The following is a 24873-nucleotide window of genomic DNA, read 5'->3' as shown; positions in this document are numbered from 1 at the left end:
ATTAATCTATAACAGCTGCTGGGAAAATTAATGTTTCAGATTCATATTCAAACTGACAGCCCCATACGATTTGAATCACTGCTGATTTTACTCTAAGTATGTAGAATTTACATAAGAGGATTGCTCAATATTCAATTATTTTTCCATTGATTTGAATCGTTTGCATCAACTCATTGAATGAGGAATGACTCTGCAAAATTTCAACCAGATCGCAGAATGAATTTATTAGATTTTTTTTTAAGTTTTGCATGGAAAATGCGTTTTGAGACTTCATCGGCTATTATCTCAGTATGCGAAAAACCAATATGGGACTGATATGAAAGTACCGGCAGTACACGTTGAACAAAAAATATAAGTTATTAGGAATCAGGCATACAAGTTATTGGAAATTTAGTAATAGTAATGCCATGACATTTTTTTTGACATTTCCCATCACTGCTCCAGAAGGCTGCATTTTATCTCTGTTCGCAGATGACACCTCCATCGTCTAGAATGGAAGAGTGATCAGAGCGCTGGTGACAAAACTCCAACGAGGCAACGAGGCGACAAAGTACCTCACCAGCTGGAAGATCTGTACCAACTCGGCGAAGACTAATGTCATCATCTCCCCTCACTTTAAATCCCCATGTTCCGCCTGAGGACTGTAATTTTTAGTGGAATGTATTTAAACGTCTAAGACGAGTTTAGTACTCTCCATTTAATTACACCAATTATTTCGATATCTTTCCAGATACGTATTTCGACCACAACTGTGTGCAACACATAGTTGTGGTCGAAATACGTATCTGCAAAGATGTCGAAATAATTGGTGGAATTAAATGGAGAGTACTAAACTCGTCTTAGACGGCTCAATCACACGTCTGTGATGAAGAGTAACGTTTTGTTGAAACTACTGTAAGTACCCTTTGATCAACCGGCGGTCGTCATTGTCCCTGAAAAAAAGGCAGATTACAGTGAGCTGGACATGTAGTGCATATGCCGGGAAAGAAACCAGCAAAAGTGATAATTAGCAACGAACCCGAAAGATGGCGTCGGCTCCGGGGTAGACCCCACACTCGCTGGATGTGCGTGACGCGTGCGACCGGCGTGCAGGGAGACAGACGATTGGCGGCCCAAGAACGAGCGACCTGTTCTATAACTTTACATTCGGTTTTGTTCCGGACAACATTTTGTTTTCGGATAAAAATGATTACGCAATACCTTTTTAAAACTACTTTTATTTGTTATTTTTATGGTTATTATTTTATAAATTTTACATTTTTTTCTCTGCTCCGTTTTCAATTAAGTTTTCTTTATCTAATGTTGCGTTATGACATTTTTTTATTGTTTTGGATATTGATGATTTTCATAATTTGAACTACGAATAGGTAGGATATCAAATTGGCTTTATGATGAGATGCTACAGTACCTAAAACTCTTCCTTTAATTACGTTGTAATTAACCATCAACACCTCTCAAGTGTGTTTGACAAGCATTGACAATAAGCTCAACATAAGAAGAAATTTAGGTAGAGTAACAATAATGTCGTGACTTGCATCGTCGTCTTTTATCTGTTTCTTACTATAACTAAGAAAAAATATGTTGAATCGGTTTACCTACTTCAACACTTATCGCTTTTACATAATCTTGCTTTTTAGCATTGCATACTTCAAAATTTTCTCCGCTATCATATTTTCCAAATTCATCTTGATTTTGGACTTTCCTTCATGGAAGTTGTTGTTGATTAACTTATAACAAATCTCATCTGTGATTAAAAAAATAAACGCAATATAAGTAGATATGTTGGTCGGTATCGTAAAAAAGGAAAAAGAACTATTTTAGAAGATAAAGGCAAACTAAAACTTAATATTTTTTATTAATTTTCACTGTTAAGAAAGAACATCATGTTCTTCCGATTATATAAAACTGCTTTACTAAAATTTAAACCGTGTTTGATAAACGGTTCACACGAGCTGTAGCAGCCTGAATCTAGCGGACACAAATGGAAAATCAAATTTCCGATAATACAAGGGACCAAGGTACATAATGCAAGATGTTCAGAGAAAGTGAATTTTGAGGAGGACATTGAGAGGAATTCGATTTACATCACAACACAGAACTGTCGTTTGTTGGTGACATCTTTCACTTCGACCGGCGATTCGCTGACATCTCCTGCACCATCCACGTCTTTAGCTGCTTCATCTTCTTTGTTGAGGAGTTCGGTGGGTTGTTCTTCTGCAGCTTCCTCTGACTTTTGAACTTCTTCAACTTTGTCATCCGCTCCCGCCGCTGGGTCCACATCCATCTTGGCCGCTTCCCCCGAGATATTGGCAGTGGTAGTCGTGGCTTCGGCTTGGATACAGGTGGTGAGATCCTCCTCGTCAAAGTTTCGCTTGGCCACCGGTGTGCTGGCCTGGAGCCGAACTCGCGAAAGACGGTTCTTGAGCATGGTTACAGGACTGGCAACAATACCGAGGAAGCCGCTGAAATCCAAACGAGTGCGTTTCGGACTGTCAGTGCTTTCCTTCACATCCAAGGCATCCGAAGTGGATTCCGGGGTCATGGCTTTACGCTTGCGAGACGATCCTGGGGCTGGGGTGCGGAGACTGTCATTGTGGATTTCGGAACCAACGGTTACGTTCAAACTCGAAGCGGATTCGTTCAGTTCCGTGGATTTGCGATATGTAAACTGGATATCAGAGATTGGGCGCATGCCACGGCGACCGGATATTGCACGCAGCGGACGCATACCCAGAGCAGAAGACTGCTCCGAATCCAGTGAGACATCCTTGGATTTTGTGGCACTGTCCTGTCCCTCGCTGACGGTGCTGAGATTTGCGACTGTGCTAGCATTGATCGTAGCGTCTTTCACGCGGAACGGACTAATTCGAGCCCGAGTCGGTGGCACTCCGGAATATTTGAGCAACTTAGTTTTGCCACCCGTACGAGGTGGCATAGGAGAGTCTTCATACTCGGATGGTTCAACGACCAGCGATTCCATCTCATCCCCTTCTGCCGTGAATCCCTTCGTTTTCTTCTCATTGGCCTGGGGATTGGCAACTTTTTTTGTTTGCTCCGGAGTAACCACTGGCGAATCCTTGGATTTTTTGCTGGCACTCTCAGGTGTCCTGGGTTGTTCAACGGGAATTGATTCCGGTTTTTGCTTTTGCGGTGTGGAGTTTGGACTTTTTTGCGTATTATCTTGGGAAACTTTCTCGGTGGATTCTTTCTTGGGAGTTTCGGTCGTTACCTTCTCCGGTTCCACATGCTTACCGTTAGTTTCTTTCTCACTGTGGGTACCATTGGAGTTTCCATTGGTAGCTGCTTTTTCCTTTTTTTCGTCTTTTGGCTTCTCAGCTGCTTTCGGCGAGCTAGAGGAACCACCGGTGGGAGTGTTTTCCAACTTGGTGACGGCCACTACCACGTTTGGCGACTTGGTGGATTCCTTCGGAACCGGGGACTCTCTGGTGGAGATTTCAACCACGGGACTTTGCTTCCCACTTTTCAGCGACAGTTTGGATGATCCTTTCGCGGTGTTACCATTGGTTGGTGGCGTTGTCGCAGTGGTTGTGCTACCGAGGGATTGGTAGATCTGAGGAGTGCGGCGGCCGGACGTCGGCTGTTGACTTGATTGCACTTGTAGTGACATTTTTCTTGGAGATGTTTGTCTGTAAAGAGAAATTAAACAAAAATGTATTTAATTGCCTGTCCAGAATATGAATTATGAGCGTCTAGTTCCAGTGTAGTTTGGACTTTTTCAAAGTATTATGAAGTTGTTCTCTCGCTATGCTTAATGGTATTATGCGACATGGGATTTTCTCCAGAGAACAAATGGTCGAGGATTTGCTAAACAGAGCCTGGGAAGGATTCTGTAAGCATTTTCGACAAAAAATAAAGGTACCGTTTAAGCATTTTGCCTTTCCAATGCATAAAATGGTTCATATTTGTGAAATGATTTAAAAAAATAAAAAAAAAAATTTTCCGTTTTTGTCACAGACCCTGTTTTATCACTCCAAAATTCACCAGGGGGGGGGGGGGTGATAAAATCGGGATATTACTGTAGTATTTTGGCCATAACTTCTGATCCCATAGTCCAATCTGGCCAATTTTCAATAGCAAACAATGGGACAGGATTCTCAGTCGAATAATTCGGCCAATGCTAAGTTCCAAACAGTTTGTCTACAAAATTGTGTACACACACTACATACACACAAACAGACATCACCTCGATTCGTTCAGCTGAGTCGATTGATATATAACACTATATGGGTCTCCGAGCCTTCTATCACATGTTTGGTTATAGAGTGATCATATAGCCTCTACGTATACAGATATGTTCCGTTTTTATCAACACGGTCCGTGAGTTTCAGTTGATACAATCGGAACAGTGACAAAATCGGAATAGTTTTCGTTGATGATTTTTTTTAGTTAAAATTTTTGTAAAAATATAATATATTGTTGGAAGAATGTAAGATTTTCAGGTTCTAAAATTTTTAAATGCTAAGGGACTGTCCATAAACCACGCTAACATGCCAGTGGGAGGCAAGGGTTGGTGAAAAGCCATATGAAATGTATATTGATCATCAATGGTGACTGGTTGAGGTTCCTGGCAAGTAAGGAGTGCATCAAGGGAACGTTCATAAATAATGTTAAGCAGAAAATAACCATTTTCATTCTCTCCTCCCTTCATTGTCCCACTTTTCGTATGAAATTTCCAAAAAATTGATATGAGTATATGCCCAGCCTTTTAGATTGCTTGTGAAAAATTACAGAAGAGAGCTAGGTCGCCAGTTTCTTCAGCAAAAATGTTCATCAGGATCTCGGCTACCCAGGAAAAATATTGGAGGTCAAGTTTGACTATACCCTGAAGACCTAGATATCCAAAACCCTGGGAAGATTTTGCTTATGACAGCTTCAAGATGAATCTGAAATATTTGGATCCGATCCCACATTGTTTAATTAATATAAACACTCAACCAAGTTTCCTTATCCTGATTGTTAAGACAATTTGGCTGCTGACTTTTTGTTAAGGCGTATAACGGACTTTACATAAAACAATACGACTTCCAGAATATTTTAGCCAACCGTATAGTCCTGCAATTACTAGTGCAAGTGATGATTAAACTCATATAAGCTAAATGGACTCACTGGGATAACATATCTAACAACATTGATAAGTTGATTGAGTAAGATCTGAAATCCATGACGTTTTGAAAAGATGTAATACAGTCGGTATCGAGATGTGGAACACAAGTTCTTGGCGAATAGTTCGAAAGGACTATCAAAGAAGCTATGGAAATATTTTAGTATGGCATCATTTGTTTCAATTATTCAATATTGAGTCTTAGAACATCAACTCATGGAGGATGAACTGTAGCTTGTGAAAGAATTAAGCGATATTCTACCAGCTCGATGGAACTGCTGGAGTGTTTAGTGATGTATTTAGGACTTGGTTGATTGGGTAGATCGCATATTTGGAACTTCAGGACATTTTGGAGAACAGAACAGACTTGTAGTAGCTTGTAAAAGTAATGAGTACCATTCTATCGTCCCAAAGCACCTGCTAGGGTGTTTAGCGATACACGGGTGATCACATGTTCTGAACTGAAGGACATTTTGAAGAACCGAAAAGGCCTGCAATAGCTTGTAAAAATAATGAGTGAAATACTATCGACTAAATGAACCTGTTGGGATATTCAACAATGCATGGATATATCGTTCAGGACTGGGTTGATCGAGTAGATCACATGTTCCGAACTCCAGGGCGTTTTGGAACCCTTGAAATAGTTTACATTTATTCAAAACTCGATCTATTTTTGGCACGTACATATTTTTGGACAAATATCTCAGCTTAGGGAATTTTGTTCATAGACATATTTTTTGATACATTCGAGGATATGTATTCCAGAAAAGTTTGGACGGCCTAGAATATTCGAAAAAGTATTTCAATGATTTCTCAGTTATATCAGAACACCAGAGAACAATGTTATCCTTCGTCCTGAAGTAATGAAGTGCAAACAAAACCGCATCTAGAGGGGAAGAGAGGAAGTCGGTGAAGAGAATCCTCTCTTGATAGTTATTTTTTTTATTTTTTTCGAGAGTTGACCAGTTGTAGTCTTAATAGACTGGTATCTCGGCTGGGCTCTCCATGTGATACACAATACTAGCAGACGACTCAAGCTATGTTGCTCACTAGGTCACTGCGGCCTGGGTTTGTATTGTGATCATACCGATACATTATTCTTTCTATCTACAGTCTGTCAATTATAAACCGAACAAATAATGGAAGCTCAACATGTACATAGATGTTTTCTGAAGCCGACATTCAATACCTAATAGTAGTCTATGTTGACAACGGGTGGTACTGTTGCCATTTCCAAGTAACAATTTCGAATAAAGATGTAATGATATCATTCTGGTAGGGTAGTTTCAAAATAGATTAATTTAAGTACTATTGTAATAAATGGACACATTGAAGAGCTTCCCTTATTTTAACACGGTTGAGTATCGGATGTTTGTCAATACGTCGTCGAGTTAATTGTATCCTATCAGTCACAGTAATGTCATATGTTAAAGTTTCAGTAGTCTAATAGTGATCATTATACAAAATTTCTGTCCAGTTGTTCCGTAATTGCTTTTTTTTGGTCAAGTTCTATTCCCTTTTGTAATATTCAAACCTTTATTATTTATTAAAATAATGAGGTCTAAAATTCAGTTATTCAGATTCAGGGTATACAATATTCAATATAATAGTGGATGAACGCATCATATGGTCTATCCTCATTTCCGTAAGTGGTCAAGTTATTAGTCTTGTAGCAATAATAGTGGTACTAGTTATTCTCTATCTTGTGAGTGCAATGGTCTCAATTAACTATTCTAAACAGAACTCTGTCTCTTGTCTTTCTGTCCACCGATGGTCATGTATTTATTTTTGTTTTTTATTATTTATTTGATATCTTTAAATTTCAGTCATTTATTTTACTATCGGTCATTTATTTTATTATAAGGTAAAGGTCAGCGAATTTGTCTTAATACGAGAAACACTAAGTCATGTCCCCTATATATCCGCTAATTTTTCTAACTAACCTAATAGAAGGAAGAGAGAAACAGTTTTTTGCGTTGATCCATGCAGCTAGAGAGACTAAAATAAAAGATTATCGAGAAGATATAATAGATACATTCACTATCTCCAATGCCAAATTAGTAAATCTACAAATTCTACTTTTCACTACTAAAATTCTACTTCAGCTATACGGGTACAAAATGAATTATTGTTAGCTACTACTACAAGTATAAATAGATGTATGCTATTTGGATAAGCGTTTGTTTCAGGGTCTTGTTAGTATTAGAGTTATGTTAGTTAGACCCCTACTGAGCCCTGCCGGCACCTCCAAATTTACCAATAGGCAGTTGTTGTTAGATCGTGCGACACTAACCATTAGTTAACTTGGAGGCATGGTACCTCAAGTGTTTGGTATAACTGTTGACCTTATTTAAGTAAGATGTGATAAAAGTTTCTCTACGGAGTTTATTTTCAAACCATTACCATTAAAATAACGATATTCTTGTGAAGGAGATATAAAAATGGAAAAATATCTTAATTTTTTAATTTAGTGTTGAACTTAACCTTTGTTTGAAAAAAGCACTCTATTAAACAACAAAAATAAAAATAAAATAAAAATCTTTTTAAGACACTTGAAATATCAACGTCAAGCCCCTTATCCATGGACAGGGAGAATCCTCTCTTGATAGTTACGGCCTTATTATCGCTAATGCTAGAAATATTATAAACATAACATTTAGCAAAAAAATAAGTTATTCTCTAAAAAAAATGATTGAATTTTCTTGTTGATAAAAACGGAATAATTTTGTTGACGAAATCGGAGCGTGACAAAATCGGAACGTGATAAAATCGGAACATATTTGTATTTAGTATACGAGAAAGGCAAAAACATGCTCATTGTTGATATAAATTGTGATCAAAAAATCAAAATTTGAACAAGGTAACGTCCACAAATTACGTAACGCTTGAAGGGGGAGGGGGTTGAGTGAAGTGTGATGACGATCCATACAAAATTTTCAGAAGCTTCATACAAAAAGTGTGACATAGGGGGGAGAGGGGTTGAAAAAGTCCACGTTACGTATTTGAACCGGTGACAGCGAAAGTGGTACATAAACCATTTTTGTCAATTTTGAGTTTTTTACTTCAACGGCTCTATTTGCAAAGATCTAGTAAGGGAATAACGAAAAAGTGATTTTTGGCAACTAAATCTGGAGATATACACGTTTTATTTTCTGGTATATATCACAATGGCCATTTCGTTGCCAGAAAAAATGGTGCATGTACAGTTCCACCCACTAAAATCAGCTTATTTAAAAGAAAATTCGGCAACATGACTTTTTTTCGCAACAGATTTTAATCCTATTTTGAATTTCAAGATAGTTCACTGCCGTTTAGAATGATTTTAAAAATGTACATGTATCACTTTTACTGTCAACGATTTTCGGTTTCTGTTTCATTTTGTTCCCATTAATAGTGGTACATGTGCAATTTGTTTCAATAAACTTGAAATTTGTCAAGAAACTTCACTTATTTTTCACTAGTATCTTTAGGCACATCAGCCATAACATATTGGTACAGTTAATTTGCAGAAAATTGCAAATATGAATTTATTATTCGCTGTTTTTGGGAACATGCGTCCACTGAAAAATTTACTCAATGTAACATGTACCACTTTCGCTGGCACCGGTTCAATTAATGGATCTTCCCTAAGCAAAAAAAAATAATGCTTTGCAAACTTGAGATCGGATCAGGGAATCAATATTCGAGCAACGCCTAACAATATACTCTTTGTCATCAACAGAGTTTGTTACTGACAAACGCACCTAGCGACAAACCTTTATCAGAACCCGAACACAATATGACAAGAATCATTTGCCTTGCATGCTCTGATATCTCCGAAAATACGCTGCTAATTTTGTAATCATTGTTCGAATCTCGAATATTTCCATAAAAGCAGAAACTATGATAACATAAAACCGAAATTTTCACTAGAAATAATGCAAAATAACGGGATGAAAAGTTAGCAACAAGATTGTCTTCTTTTTTGTTGCTGACAAAAATTTTCGGATCTTTGTCATTATTATCTCCGACAAAAACAAAGCTTTGTCGTTGGTTCTCTTTTGTCGCTTGTTTCGCAGGCGCATTCTAAAAAAATTGATTCCCTGGATCGGATACAACATTTTTAAAATTTTAAACAATGGTTCTCATTTGAAATCGGAACCATCATTCAAAAACGAGACTGCCTTAACAATGTTTTTGTCAGATATCTCGGAGAAATTCGAACCAGAGATTGCTAATCGTTTCACAGAACATCATATGTCCAAGAAGCTCTATGATTCCAATTAGAAATCTTTAGGCTTTATGAGGCTTTTAATATTTTGGGAATTCTGAGATAATGTCAGGCCATTTGGCCGAAAGGATGGTTTGTGTTCGTATTTGTATTTTGTATATTGTAGTTTAACCTCAGATTACGAGTACAGAGGAGTGAGAGGGTCAGCAGGGACTATATCCAAGGGCTTGACGACCCTTCCCCATGGCCACTGCGAGTTAGGAGGCCTGCCTAAAATGTGGTGGAGTTCGACAGTGGGCTCTGTTAAACCTCTACAAAAAGCTGTATGAGTCTACACGCAGGCCTTATCAAACCCAGTCAATATATGAACGTATATGGTGTCGTGTAGGATGCTGAAATGCAGGCGATAGAGGTACTACAAGACGGAAGACTAGCCCAAGACTACGCGCAGCAGCTGGAAGTGGCACTCCCAACGGAAGAGCAGCTAGGCGCAGCATCTCTTGAAGATGGCTGGAGAGATATTCGATCCGCCATTGGAAGCACCGCAACCGCTGCACTAGGCACGGTGGCTCCGGATCAGAGAAACGACTGGTATGACGGCGAATGTGAGCAGTTAGTTGAGGAGAAGAATGCAGCATGGGCGAGATTGCTGCAATACCGCACGAGGGCGAACGAGGCACGATACAAACGGGCGCGGAACAGACAAAACTCGATTTTCCGGAGGAAAAAGCGCCAGCAGGAAGATCGAGACCGTGAAGAGACGGAGGAACTGTACCGCGCTAATAACGCACGAAAGTTCTATAAGAAGTTGAACCGTTCACGTAAGGGCCACGTGCCACAGCCCGATATGTGTAAGGACATAAACGGGAACCTTCTTACGAACGAGCGTGAGGTGATCCAAAGGTGGCGGCAACACTACGAAGAGCACCTGAATGGCGATATGGCAGACAACGGTGGCGGTATGGTAATGAACCTAGGAGCACGTGCGCAGGACATGCGACTTCCGGCTCCGAATCTCCGGGAAATCCAGGTGGAGATCGGCCGGCTGAAAAACAACAAAGCCCCTGGAGTTGACCAACTACCAGGAGAGCTGTTTAAACACGGTGGTGAAGCACTGGCTAGAGCGCTGCACTGGGTGATTACCAAGGTTTGGGAGGATGAGGTTCTGCCGCAGGAGTGGATGGAAGGTGTTGTGTGTCCCATCTACAAAAAGGGCGATAAGCTGGATTGTAGCAACTACCGCGCAATCACATTGCTGAACGCCGCCTACAAGGTACTCTCCCAAATTTTATGCCGTCGACTAACACCAATTGCAAGGGAGTTCGTGGGGAAGTACCAGGCGGGATTTATGGGTGAACGCTCTACCACAGACCAGGTGTTCGCCATACGTCAGGTATTGCAGAAATGCCGCGAATACAACGTGCCCACACATCATCTTTTTATCGACTTCAAAGCCGCATATGATACAATCGATCGGGACCAGCTATGGCAGCTAATGCACGAAAACGGATTTCCGGATAAACTGTTACGTTGATCAAGGCGACGATGGATCGGGTGATGTGCGTAGTTCGAGTTTCAGGGGCATTCTCGAGTCCCTTCGAAACCCGTAGAGGGTTACGGCAAGGTGATGGTCTTTCGTGTCTGCTATTCAACATCGCTTTGGAGGGAGTAATACGAAGGGCAGGGATTGACACAAGTGGTACGATTTTCACGAAGTCCGTCCAGTTATTTGGTTTCGCCGACGACATTGATATCATGGCACGTAACTTTGAGAGGATGGAGGAAGCCTACATCAGACTGAAAAGCGAAGCTAAACGGATTGGACTAGTCATCAACACGTCGAAGACGAAGTACATGATGGGAAGAGGCTCAAGAGAGGTCAATGTGAGCCACCCACCACGAGTTTCTATCGGTGGTGACGAAATCGAGGTGGTTGAAGAATTCGTGTACTTGGGCTCACTGGTGACCGCCGATAACGATACCAGCAGAGAAATTCGGAGGCGCATAGTGGCTGGAAATCGTACGTACTTTGGACTCCGCAAGACGCTCCGATCGAATAGAGTTCGCCGCCGTACCAAACTGACTATCTACAAAACGCTTATTAGACCGGTAGTTCTCTACGGACACGAGACCTGGACGATGCTCGTGGAGGACCAACGCGCACTGGGAGTTTTCGAAAGGAAAGTGTTGCGTACCATCTATGGTGGGGTGCAGATGGCGGACGGTACGTGGAGGAGGCGAATGAACCACGAGTTGCATCAGCTGTTGGGAGAACCATCCATCGTTCACACCGCGAAAATCGGAAGACTGCGGTGGGCCGGGCACGTAGCCAGAATGTCGGACAGTAATCCGGTGAAAATGGTTCTCGACAACGATCCGACGGGAACAAGAAGGCGAGGTGCACAGCGGGCAAGGTGGATCGATCAGGTGGAGGACGACTTGCGGACCCTCCGCAGACTGCGTGGTTGGCGAAGTGCAGCCATGGACCGAGCAGAATGGAGAAGTCTTTTATGTGCAGCACAGGCCACTCCGGCCTTAGTCTGATGATAAATAAATAGAGGTACTTCTCCATACAACACGTATGTATATAGTCTGCAATTTAGCATCTTGTGTTGCACCATGTACGATTTTATGTTGACTGGGAAGTGACCGTGTGTCGCCCAAAGCGCACATGAGTTCCAATCGGCACATCAGGATTAATACCAGTAGTGAGATCCTAATTACGGTAAACTGGTAACAGCAAACGACATAAGCACATGCGCGCGAAAGTAATGCCAAATAAACGTACATTAACAAAATATGTCTGGTTGAACATTCTTATTATTATTATTTTTTTGAAGTTTTACTGGCGGGACTCTGAATAGAGTAGAAACCTCTGCACCAGGCCTTTGATGATACCGTTGCATGGTTCCTGTCGAAGCAGTTTGCGAGCCGTACGCGTCCAAGAAGACGCTGTTGCAATTGAAACAGAGGGAATTACGTTCATAAATAGTCAGAGAGGTCTAATGCTAACTAACATCGTAATCGTTTAATGTCATTTTCTTGTCAGAGTCAAATTATTTGGTCAGTTTTTATGCTATTTAGATGTCTATTGTCATTATACGTGCTCAAAATCGACCGAAGCAGTTTCTTCGACTCACATGGAACATGTTGCCTGTTGCCCAATGCTTCATCGTAGAAACTGATTCGGAAGTTTTTTTAAATAAAATATAAGAAAGTGTTCAATCTTCGATTTATAAAAATGACAAGTTAATAACTTTTGAAGCAGATTTCCAGCCGTACAAGGATCATGTCGTCCATTAAGACACTGCACATTGGGCCACGTCGTAAAATTAGGAGGAAAAAAATATTTTCAGCATAATGATAATATTTTAGGATCAAAGTGTCTTCAGCAAAGTCAAAGCTTATTATTTAAGCTTTATTTTGAAGTTTGTTGCAATAGGGTGGCTCCACTACATTTTGAGATAAATTTTTTTAATTTCTATATTTCTAATTTAAGCATCGTACGATGTTCTAGAAAGTTGTTCCTTATTTAATTTTGAGGCACTTTGCTGAAGAAACCATTGTTGTACGTCGTTTGTATCATTTGTTATGACAATTTTAAATAATTATGTTAGGGTGACCCTAAAAATCAATATTTTGATAACTTTTTGTAACTTTTTAGTTTTAATTTTCATCGAAGTGACGTCTTCTACAAAGTAGAGCATAAAAAATGCATGTTTTGGTTACATAACCAAGTAAATTCATTGGTGGATTGCTGAGATATAACTGTTTTTCTTGAAAAAAATCCGTTGTTTTCAAATGCCTGTATTTTTGAATGGGGGAAAAAGGGGGATCCATTTTTCCCTGGGTTAGACAGAGGAAGGGCTAAGGATTACTCGGCATATTTTGGTATTGGGGAATTTGAGGGAATTTGAGGTTTTTCCATCATTTAAAAAATGGCTTTTTGTACGAGGAAATCAAAATCATCAGTTCTAGAAGTGTTATAAAACCGAAAATTCCGCCCAATTCGTCAAAAACAAAATTTCTATAGTAATCATAACTTCCTTATATATTTCTAGCGCATCTTCACTCAATATACCGATTGGTTGAATAACATGTTTAATAATATCAACGCTTATCAACGTGACAACTTTACTGAACAGACCGTAATCGTGAGTTGTTTACATCTCTCGTTCAATCGATTTTACACGAAAAAGTTGCGTCAAGATGTGAAAAACGTTCGAGTTGCGATCAATGTTTCATTAACATTGCAATGTAGTACGTGTTTGACATTTGGAAACAAACTATCAAAGAATACTGCACTTTATGTTGCTAATACGAAACAAAATCATCAAGTTGCATATTTTTTACCATGCAACTTCAATGCGCCTTTCAAAATTTATTTGTTCGTTTAAATTAAGTTGCAGATAAGTTGAGTGTGTCTTCATGTTTAATTTAGAATTGTTCAACGTTTTGACAACTTACATTTTTTTCCTGTGATGGTGCAATCAAGTAACAGACAACCCGAGTACAAAACTTCATAATCGTATGGTTTGATGGTGAGTCAACATGCAGTCTCTTCGAAGTGTTGAATGGTGCTGTGGTAGAGTGAAGGACTATCAATCACAAGATCCATAAATCGAATCCAGTTTTATATTTTTATTTTATTTTTTCCGCTGTAGTATTCTGCAACATTATTGCCATTTTACTGCAATCGAAGAATGTTTCCGTAGGCTCCACCTCTTGCGCTTTTTAGATTGCAAGAGAGTTAAATTTGATGGCACATACGCAAAGTTTGTTTCTTTCCGAATAGTTCCAACACAGTGAAATGTTCAGTAGTGAAACAAGTTGTGCTGCTTGGGCTGTTTTCGCCAGCGCTTAATTGGGAAGCGCCATAATCAATGCCCATACTAATTTCCATGCAAATTTGAAACGGCTCTTGCTAAATCAATTTGCGGAGGACACTCAGAACATGGGACAGAATTGAGTGATCGGTGTGGAGAAAAATCGAATTTTTGAACCACCCTAATATATATCTAGATAAAAATTAAATAAAAAAATACGCTCGAAAAACCTAATTTTCGTACCACCCTAGCGATTTAAAAGTAAAATCGATTGAACGAGTGATGTAAACAACCTACGATTACGGTCTGTTCAGTGAAGTTGTCACGTTGATAAGCGTTGATATTATTGAACATGTTATCCTACCAATCGGTATATTGAGTGAAGATGCGCTGGAAATATATAAGGAAGTTACGATTACTACTTACTAACATTTTGTTTTTGACGAATTGGGCGGAATTTTCGGTTTTATAACACTTCTAGAACTTCTAGAATTTTGATTTCCTTGTACATAAAGTCATTTTTTTTAAATGATGAAAAAACCTCAAATTCCCTCAAATTCCCCAATACCAAAATATGCAGAGCAATCCTTAGCCCTTCCTCTGTCTAACCCAGGGAAAAATGGATCCCCCTTTTTCCCCCATTCAAAAATACAGGCATTTGAAAACAACGGATTTTTTCAAGAAAAACAGTTATATCTCTGCAATCCACCAATGAATTTACTTGGTTATGTAACCAAAACATGCATTTTTTTATGCTCTAAAACTTTGTAGAAGACGTCACTTCGATGAAAATTAAAACTAAAAAGTTACAATCAAAATATTGATTTTTAGGGTCACCCTAACATAATTATTTAAAATTATCATAACAAATGATACAAACGACGTACAACAATGGTTTCTTCAGCAAAGTGCCTCAAAATTAATTAAGGAAAAACTTTCTAGAACATCGTACAATGCTAAAATTTGAAATATAGAACTTAAAAATTTTATCTCAAAATGTAGTGGGGCCACCCTATTACAACAAACTTCAAAATAAAGCTCAAATAATAAGCTTTGACTTTGCTGAAGACACTTTGATCCTAAAAAATTATCCTTATGGTGAAAATATTTTTTTCCTCCTAATTTCACGACGTGGCCCACTGTGCACTGTTGAACTGGCTCAAAAGACATTACATTTACAACTCTAATAGATACTCTGTCCCATTATCTCATTCCTAATCATATAGATTGATCTGTACGATGTCATTCTTGTCTTTATGGTCAGAAGGTATGAAGTATGCGTTCCTTGAATTACTTTGTTTGCCTAAGTTATTGGTTCATCCTGTGTCAATACTATCAAACACAATGTAAGTTATGTCTTGTAAAAAGTGGAAACTGTTCGTGCATTTAGTCTATTTTATTGTTATTCCTTTGTCAAGGTATTACTATTATTATGTTCTAAGAAGTAGCTTGATCGTTTCCAAACTAACTGTCATTATCTATCATGTACTAATGATCAGTTATGAGTCAGCTATAGGATTCACTTTTCGGTGGCAAAGTAAAGCTTCATCACGCCTATTCCCTACTATTAGTAAAAATTATCGAGAATGAAGCCGTCATAAGATTGTTCATATACCATCATTATAATGTGTGGTATTTTTTATTATATATTTTTTTAAGTGAGACATAACAAAATAAGACTGGCACCACGTTCCTAGTTTAAAAAAACTTCTACTCATTGAACCCAGTAGTCATTTCCCTACGAATATCTTGAATACATTGTTTATCAATAAATGCCTAGCTAGCTAAGTATAAGCGTGGCTACGACTCATCGTCACAGGGAACGCATCAGAAAAGTATTGCGGAAAAGAAGAGAACTCACATCATTATCACTGATGAAAAGGGCCTCTGCCTGACTGCATTACCATTCAAGGCTCCAAGACACGATGTCCGTTGGATCACATGCAAATGCCGTAAATTAGTGCGTCAATGCCAGATATGTAACGCGGCACCAAACAAAAATTGTCAACATGTGATACCACCACGACAGGATATGTCTTTGGTTGCTATATCAGTGCTAATGGCGTAAGCCCACCCATCGCGGCAAGATCACATATCCGAGGGGAGGGAATATTCTAGTGCTCGCTCTATGTTCTGATTCAAAATTGATCGAATAGTTACTAATTATGCAGAGATGAAGGAAGCACACGCATACTCGCCGATGTGGAGAAGGACCAGCATCGAGATGTGTTGGAAGGAGTTAATGGTGCGAACGTTTAGAAGCAATCATACCATCTTCTGTAAACATTTCTTTCAATTAAATAATGGTCCATAATATATGTGTTCTGCAGAGATTTGCAACATTTTCCAAAAGAGAATTTAAGAGATTTGAGACAGTCTAACTGATAGAGGAAAATTAATTACAAAAACACTAGAAATCAAATTAACTTATCAATTCCGGCACTCCTGTGAAGTATCAACTAATCGACGCATCGTGAATATTTTTCCCTAAATAACAAAACTGTGATAATCTAGTAGGGGGAATGACGGCTTTGGCAGGTTTTGTTCTATTATTGGCAGGGGTTTTTTATGACTGATTAGGCTCAAATTTGGCCTAAACATTCTTTGCATATCGAGAGTGTCGCCAGTAACCTTAAGCATTACATCATCCACGACAGTCAGCACATTCCGTATAAACCGACAATCTATTCAGGATCACCCTATCCAGCAACTTACCAGTTGTGTCGAGCAGGCAGATTGATCTGTATGCCGGATGGTTTCCCGGGGGCTTCCCGGGCTTAGGCAACAGCACCAGTTTTCATCATCTAGGCATCGTAGGAAACAACTCCTTAACATATCCGTATTAGCAAATATCGCATGTTTAAAGATCAGGTTTGGTATTCCATCCGGACCTGGTGCCTTGTTCATCTTAAGTTTTCTTGCAGCGACGATAAGCTCGTCGTTAGTCACTAGCGATACCACGTCAACTGACTCGTACGATGAGTCATGTTTCGGAAACAACCCTTCGACGATCCTGACTAACATCTCCGGGGACTTTTCACAAGGTGTGCTATTGGTCCTAGCCATCACTATCCTGTATGCATGCCCCCATGGAGTGTCATTAGTCATGGGACTATTTTGTCAATATCTTTTTTCACGAGTTATTTACAAGTGTGTTTTTCCACAAGTTTCAACGAATCTGGTGCAGTTCACCTCCAGCTGATTGCGCTGCATGTATTCAGGGTGGCAGTCTGACGCTGCGTATATGGACCTGAAGGCGGCATTTGATACAATGGACCGTGAAATCTTTCTTGTAAAACTGGAGAAGCATGGCGTTTTTTTTTTAACTTTTTTTATTTGTTTATTTACAACATCAACAGGTTCTGTGTGACTCCAATGATGGCCTTAAAATATAAAGTGTCCTTGGTGGAACATTCAAATCTATCTACTCCAGAATACCTCCGCAGTTCATTCGTCCTTGTAGTATATCAGCGATCGTCATCGCCCGGATGGTATTTCTCCTAGCACGAAGAAGTTCCTGATCGATCAACTGGCACGTTCGGCGCCATTGTTGTACGATGTGCTCCAAACTGCAGAGCAGTACTCCAGAGTCCAGAGTAGAATGCACAAGAGAACAGTAGATGGCTTTCAAGCAATAAATGTCGGAAAATTTTTTGGCAATCCTAAATATCCTAATGCCCTTTCATCAAGCTATGTGCTTTGGTTTCGGTCCTACCTGATGAGCCGCTCGGTAGTGGTTAAGATAGGTTTTTCGGAGGGAAACATTCTGCGGGAGTTCCGCAGGGCAGCAATCTTGTTCCTCTGCTTTTCTCGATTTTCATAAACGATGTTTCGCTGTTGCTACCTGCCGGCTGTCGCTTATTTTACGCCGGTGACACGAAAATTTACAAAATAATAAAATGTGACACGGACTGCTTGGAGCTACAACATATGGTGCGCACATTCGCAGATTGGTGTTCGCGTAATTTGTTGTGTTTAAGTATCAAAAAATGCAACCTCATTTCGTACCACCGCAAGAACATGCCGATCATCTTTGACTTTGTCATCTTATCATCTAGCCTTTCTGGAAGTAGTCTTACCAGAGTGCAGCACCTGAAGAATCTCGGCGTTATCTTGGACAGTGAGCTCACCTTTCGAGTTCACTACAACGACATAATCGCCAGAGCCGACCGACAATTGGGCTTTATGTTCAATATTGCAGACGAGCTCCGTGGTCCATTTTGTCTCAAAGCCCTCAACTGTTCGCTGGTACGGTCAATTTTGGAGTCGAATGCTGTCATATGGAGTCCATTCCACGTCAGCTGAATCGCCCGAATAGTCTTCTGCAAATAGAACCGTTTGAGGTGAGACGGTCAATTGCTCAGGCCGCTTTTGCAGGGAAGTTACTTACAGGAGATATCGACTGTCCTGCTCTGCTAACTCAGCTAAATTTGTACGCTCCTGAGAGGCCACTCCGTCAACGCAATTTTTTGTACCTGACCCACGAAGCACGGACTACGCTCTACACCAACAAAATAAATTTTTCAACCTATTTGATTTTCATATTTCCACGGACGTATACTTAATCGCACCGCTGATCGTTTCCAGTTAGGTTGAGTTTTCTTCATTGAGACATCATCCTGTCAGTTGCATTTTATATATTATAAATAAATAAATCTAAAATAAGAATTTAGTCTATTTTATGTCTTATTTTGCTCAGTTAAGTATAGATAATAGAGTGGGGCGCAATTTTTTTTTTTTTTTTTCGAGAGTTGACCAGTTGTAGTCTTAATAGACTGGTATCTCGACTGGGCTCTCCATGTGATACACAATACTAGCAGACGACTCAAGCTATGTTGCTCACTAGGTCACTGCGGTCTGGGTTCGTATTGTGATCATACCGATACATTTCCCTTCCCGCAGTCTGTCAGTTTAAAAACAAATAATAATAATAATGAAAGCTCATCACGCGCATGAATGTTTTCCGAATAATTAACATGTAAAGTTGATTTAATGTGTTCTTGGAGCCGACATTCAATACCGAATAGTAGTCTATGTTGACAACGGGTGGTACTGATGCCATCTCCAAGTAAAGGCCGTTCTACAGCGATTAACGCAACGGCGCATCTTGACAGTAATTCTGTATTCTCTGTCAAAACGCGTCACCGCGCCCACCACCGCAGCTGAGCCATAACACTTTGATGTAATGTGATGGGATCATACTAGTGGACTTTGTTTCAACATGGAATAATTTAAATGATATCGTAAATATACAATAAATTAATTTAAGTACTATTGCAATAAATCGACATATTAATCTGAGAGCTTCCATTATTTTGGCGGTTGATCAAGATTATGGCGTCATATCCTTTACAGTACTGTCTGATATCATAAATTTCAGTAGTCAAATGGTCATGTTCTATTCCGCTCTTCAAAATTCAGGTGTTTAAAGTCTGGTCCAAGATTCAGTTATCAATGGTATGATAATGCTTCATTGCGTCTATTTCCTAGCTAAATGAATGAATTTTACGATTATGAAGCATTGATTTATATGAATAACATCATTAAAAATATGTACTACTCGTTGGATAGTCATTTCTATTATTGTGAGTTGTATAATTAATGTAAAACACTACTTGTCTTCTATATTTTAGATCTGTTATTGTCATTGTGTTGTTGTCGGTTGTCTGTCTGTTATGTTTCAACATAAAGGTCTTTTATAACTTTGTCTTTTTAGTGTTTTAGTCATTGTTAGATATAGTATGTATAAAACTACAAAAGAATTGTTGAGTATTGCCTTACAAATCCTATGTCCTTCTTCTATCTATCAATATCTGATTTCTCCTTTTATTAATCTCTTTTTCTCTTTTATAATCTCAACCTCCACTTTTTTCTTCTGTCTCTCTTCTATCTCAGATTTTCAATTTAATATTTTTCTATCCAATAGTACAGTAAACTTCTACCTTGGCTGCTCTAAACCATTTCTGAAACAAAAATAAAAAAATAAAATTCTGTTTAATTACTGAATCTAAAATGTTCAATATTATTATTTCATTTTGTGATCAATCTATTTTTTTAATCCTACGTTTTTTCTTGGATGATTTCTGGTTTGCTTTGACATTACTATTTTGAATTTTTCAACCTGATGTAAATCCTGATAAGTCTAAATAGTTCTCCACTCCCAATTGAAAACATTCTGAAAATTGAATGTCTCTAAAATACAAAGTAGACTTCTCAATTTCAATCTATATTACAACCTATCCTATCCTACCTACAGTATGCAAAAAAAGTTTATCCACCCCCAGTAAAAGATTAGATTTCTTTCCAAAAACCCAGCAGAAAATTAAAATACGGTTAATTTTTGGTCAATTTATAATTATTCATGTAAAAATAAAGCCAATTTACGCGGATTCAAAACAAAAAAACAAATTTTCTTGCATTAGAGACATGATGTTGAAAAAAAGGGAAAAATAACGCAAAAAAGTATATCCACCCCTCTGACTCGCATAGTTTCAGTACTTCGTGTGACCACCTTTGGCTTCAATAACTGCTCGGCATCGTCGTGGCATCGACTCAACGAGCTTAGCAGTTGTTTCCGGGGTGATTTTGTCCCATTCAGTAGATATTACCTGCCGCAATTGCTGGAGGCTTGTTGGTTTTTGCTCCTGGACCTTAATTTTCAAAATTGACCAGAGATGCTCGATCGGATTGAGGTCGGGAGACTGTGCTGGCCACTCCATAACCTTGATACGCTTTTCCTTGAACCACTGCGAAACCACTTTTGAGGTATGCTTCGGATCTCCGTCTTGTTGGAACGTATATCTGCGCCCCAACTTCAGCTTTTGTGCAGAAGCTGATAGTTTCCGCTTCAAAATATCCAAATAAACCTCCTTGGTCATAATGCCATCAATGAACTCAAGTTCTCCAACGCCAGATGTAGCCATAGATCCCACACCATGACTCTACCTGCAGGGAAAAAATCAAGTCAGGCTCAGTTGGTTGAAAAATCAATGTTGGTAAAGTGATTCACCACCGCCATGCTTGACTGTAGGCCGCAAACACTCCTTCTTCAAACTTTCACCGGTTCGTCGCCACTTCCTGGTTATTCCATCAGACCCAAATAGCATCACTTTCGTCTCGTCTGACCAAATCACCTTATTCCAGTCATCACTGGTCCAAGAAATGTGATCCTGGGCCCACTTCAATCTTTTTTATATCTTTGCGGACAACCATGGCTTTTTAAGTGCTACTCTACCCTTAAGACCTGTCTTATGAAGGCGATTTCGTACAGATTGTGACGTCAGTTGAATGGAAAACTCGCTTTCAATCTGTTTCGCAATTTTTGGAGCTGATAGTCCCCGATCCAGTTCTGCCTTCTTCACGATAATTCTATCAATCCGACCAGTTGTTTTTGAAGGACGCCCCGATCGCTTAGCTGGTGAGACAGAACCACGCTTTTTATACATCTGTACAATCCTAGCAACCGTGTCCTTCTGAAGCTGGACAATATCGGCAATATCACGATAGCTTTTGCCTGCTTTATGATGTTCAACAATCAAATTTCGGATGCTGATAGAAATTTGTGCTTTTTTGGGCATTTTGCAACAAATAACTTCCAATTTTAAATATAAAACTGAGATTTCAAGCACGAAAACTTCAAGAGCACTTAATGACAGCTAGACACAATGTTTACATTCGATAAATTATGGAATACACACTAAAACTTTGTAAATCATATTTAAATCGTAATGTCTGTTTGGGGGTGGATAAACTTTTTTTGCGTAATTGTTTACCCTTTTTCATTATTCATCATATAAAATCTCAAGAAAAGATATAAATGCTGTATTTTGATTGGTAACGTGATAAATAAACACAAATTGATAAATCATGGAAGAACACTCATCAAAATAAACTGATTTTCTACAAAAAAAAACAAAAAATATGCAAATTAGTAGGGGGGTGGATAAACTTTTTTTGCATACTGTATGGCCACGCGTTGGCTTCGCTACTTCCAGTGGACGAGAAATTGATAAATTTCCCGACCCCTTGGAGAGTGCTAATGAGTCCTAGCGGATCCTCCATGTAAAGAGCTATACCTGATAAGTATGCCGGGACATACGATCAGGGGCTCAGTCTGCAAAGCAGCCGATCCACTGTGAATCGTTAGAGGCGCACTGAAGTGCTCCAAATGTGATATGATACACAGATGAATATTATCTTCAGTACCGTCAACCCCCGTGACCTTGGCTAGGGGATAATAGAGTGGGGCGCAATTGTATGGAAAATAACATACTTCATCCAATCAAGTGAGATCAAGGTTTTTCTTAATGGTTTCGGCATTGCGTTTGAAATTTATATCGAGATATGGAAAAACGTACTTTTTTGCATTTTTGCTCCCCGTTTGAATCATGTTTCCAACAGCGCAAAAAGTCCGTTCAATTATTAATTTGTTTATAATCATACGCGAGAGTCAACCTTATTGTAGTTATGATGATGAGGAGATAGAAAACTCTAATGAAAACGTATTTTAAAACAATAATATCGCACTAGATTTTGATAAATATGACTTAAAATTTATTTTGAAATCTATTTAGTCTATTTAGCGGGCCACAGTTAAGAACCGTGCGCCTAGCAATCAACAAAAAAATTAACATACAGTTTTAAATACTACATATTTTGAAGCTCATTTCAAGAAAACGCCGAATACTATCACTATGGGCCAGTAATGGCCCTTAACAGTATCGAAATCGTCTCCAAATTAGATTCAACAGGTAATAAGTTTCCAAACATTATATGAGCTTCGATTTGTTGATGGACTTAGGATGTATTATGGTCGTTCTTTACGCCTATGGATCTATTTTGAATCTAGTCATAATTATGTCGAATGTTTCGTACTGTGTCATTACGCTTATCACGTTTAATTCACTTATCGCTCTGTCGGTCTTAGTTATCTCATGTTTCCAACTGTTATTCAGTTCAATTATATACTTATTGTAGATTATGTTAGACGATTATCCTAATTCAGGCGTATAAGTGCGCACTGCTTAAGAGTTAAGCGAAGGCGAAGAAATGGTCTCTAAATTGTCTCATCGTCTCAAAGTGTTACAAGCAAACGTAGTACAGCTGTAATTGTATGGGTCGTGATCAGCTATCTTCTTCTTATTGGCATTACATCCCCACACTGGGTGTGGAGCCGTCTCGCATCTTAGTGTTCATTAAGCACTTCCACAGTTATTAACTGCGAGGTTTCTAAGCCAAGTTACCATTTTTGCATTCGTATATTATGAGGCTAACACGATGATACTTTTATGCCCAGGGAAGACGAGACAATTTCCAATCCGAAAATTGCCTAGACCGGCACCGGGTATGGAACCCTCAGCATGGTCTTGCTTTGTAGCCGCGCGTCTTACCGCACGGCTAAGGAGGGCCCACAATCAGCTATCGGATTAACTTTTTGGTGGCAAGCTACAGCTTCATCGCGCCTATTCCCTATCTATTAGGAAACATCGAGAATGAAGCCTTTAGACCAGCCATGTTGTATGCTGTGCCAATATGGACTAGTTGTTGCAATACCAAATAGAAGGCAATTCAGAGGATTCAAAATTGTTGTTGCCTCCGTGGTGTAGTACCAAATTCATAGAATGTCTAATATTGAGACATTGCAACAAATGTCCAATAAACTAATTTCCCATTTTAGACAAAAATCGTTGCAATCTTCTATTGCAACGATTAGCTTCTTGTACCCTAAGTATAAATAAGGTTAAGTTTAGTTTAAGTTTAAAACATTGTAATTCCTACATGGTTCAATTCAACCAGAGGAAAAATCCTAACTGCCAGAGGAATTTGAAATGTTTTAATAATAATTAAAAATGTATCATAGCAAATAAGGATGATAGTGTTAGGAAAACACGGAACACCTAGTCTAAGAAATGAATGCATGTATTAGATAATTAAAAAATAAAACTAGTAAAAAAAATCTAGAATGAAGCCAATGTAAGATGGTTTGCATACCATCGTTATAATGTGTGGTATTTTTAATTATGGCTCTTTAAAGTAAGGCATAGAATAATTTAGAAAGGTGCCACGTTCCTAGTTTTGATAGAACTTCCACTCAGTGAATCCATGAGTCAACTCCCTATTAATGTCGAGAAACTTGAGCATATTTTCTACTAATTAAATAATGAATTCAGCATTAAATAATGAACTGTCCCATTTCTGTGTGGGCGCTGTATAGGAGATATGAGAGTTGCAATATAAAAAATCAAGCATTTTAACTCTTCTAAAATGTACTATAAATTCTTACGGACTTCCAGAAATGATTTTGGACCTACTTTCTTCTTACAAGCTTTAAACATTGTTCGTAGACTAAAGCACGTACATATATGATGAGTTAGAATTGGATTCAATCTTATTTTCAACTTACCAGCCGGCAAGTTTTGTTTCACGAACGGGGAGTTCGCCGGTCCGGGTCAAGAATGTGTGTAGCGAATCTAGCCAATTGGCGGTTTGCTTGAGTGAGTTAAAAGTTCCAATGCTTCTAGCTGAATCAGTGAAACTGATGTACGCACACTAACCAAAGCGGTGCTATCATTGACGCCGTACACTTGTGGAAACGAGGTGAGTGTGTATGGAAGATTGATGATTAACGACCCGCATCGGTGAAGAGTGTTGATGTAGCGCTGTAGTGTGCTTAGTAAAAGATACAAGACACAACACAGACGAATCGCAATCATACA

At 39.0% G+C, this 24873-nt stretch overlaps 1 protein-coding gene across 2 annotated transcripts in view; it reads right to left on the bottom strand.

The window, feature by feature from the left end:
• LOC134222949 (thioredoxin domain-containing protein 9) overlaps window positions 1-24873 on the bottom strand; it is a 77177-nt gene that overhangs the window by 28386 nt on the left and 23918 nt on the right. Inside the window, exon 2 of one of the 2 annotated variants that reach the window (XM_062702095.1) lies at window positions 1816-3647. The exons of the other annotated variant lie outside the window; for it this stretch is intronic. Within the exon in view, the coding sequence (XP_062558079.1) occupies window positions 2081-3628 (1548 nt within the window). The 5' untranslated portion in view covers window positions 3629-3647 and the 3' untranslated portion in view covers window positions 1816-2080. Of the gene's footprint in view, window positions 1-1815; window positions 3648-24873 lie in introns of those variants that run through there. 2 annotated transcript variants of the gene reach the window in all.

The sequence above is a fragment of the Armigeres subalbatus genome, chromosome 1, assembly GCF_024139115.2.
Source record: "Armigeres subalbatus isolate Guangzhou_Male chromosome 1, GZ_Asu_2, whole genome shotgun sequence".
Taxonomy (NCBI): domain Eukaryota; kingdom Metazoa; phylum Arthropoda; class Insecta; order Diptera; family Culicidae; genus Armigeres; species Armigeres subalbatus.
Note: the sequence above shows the minus strand (reverse complement) of the source record. Positions and strands in the feature narration are given on the sequence as shown.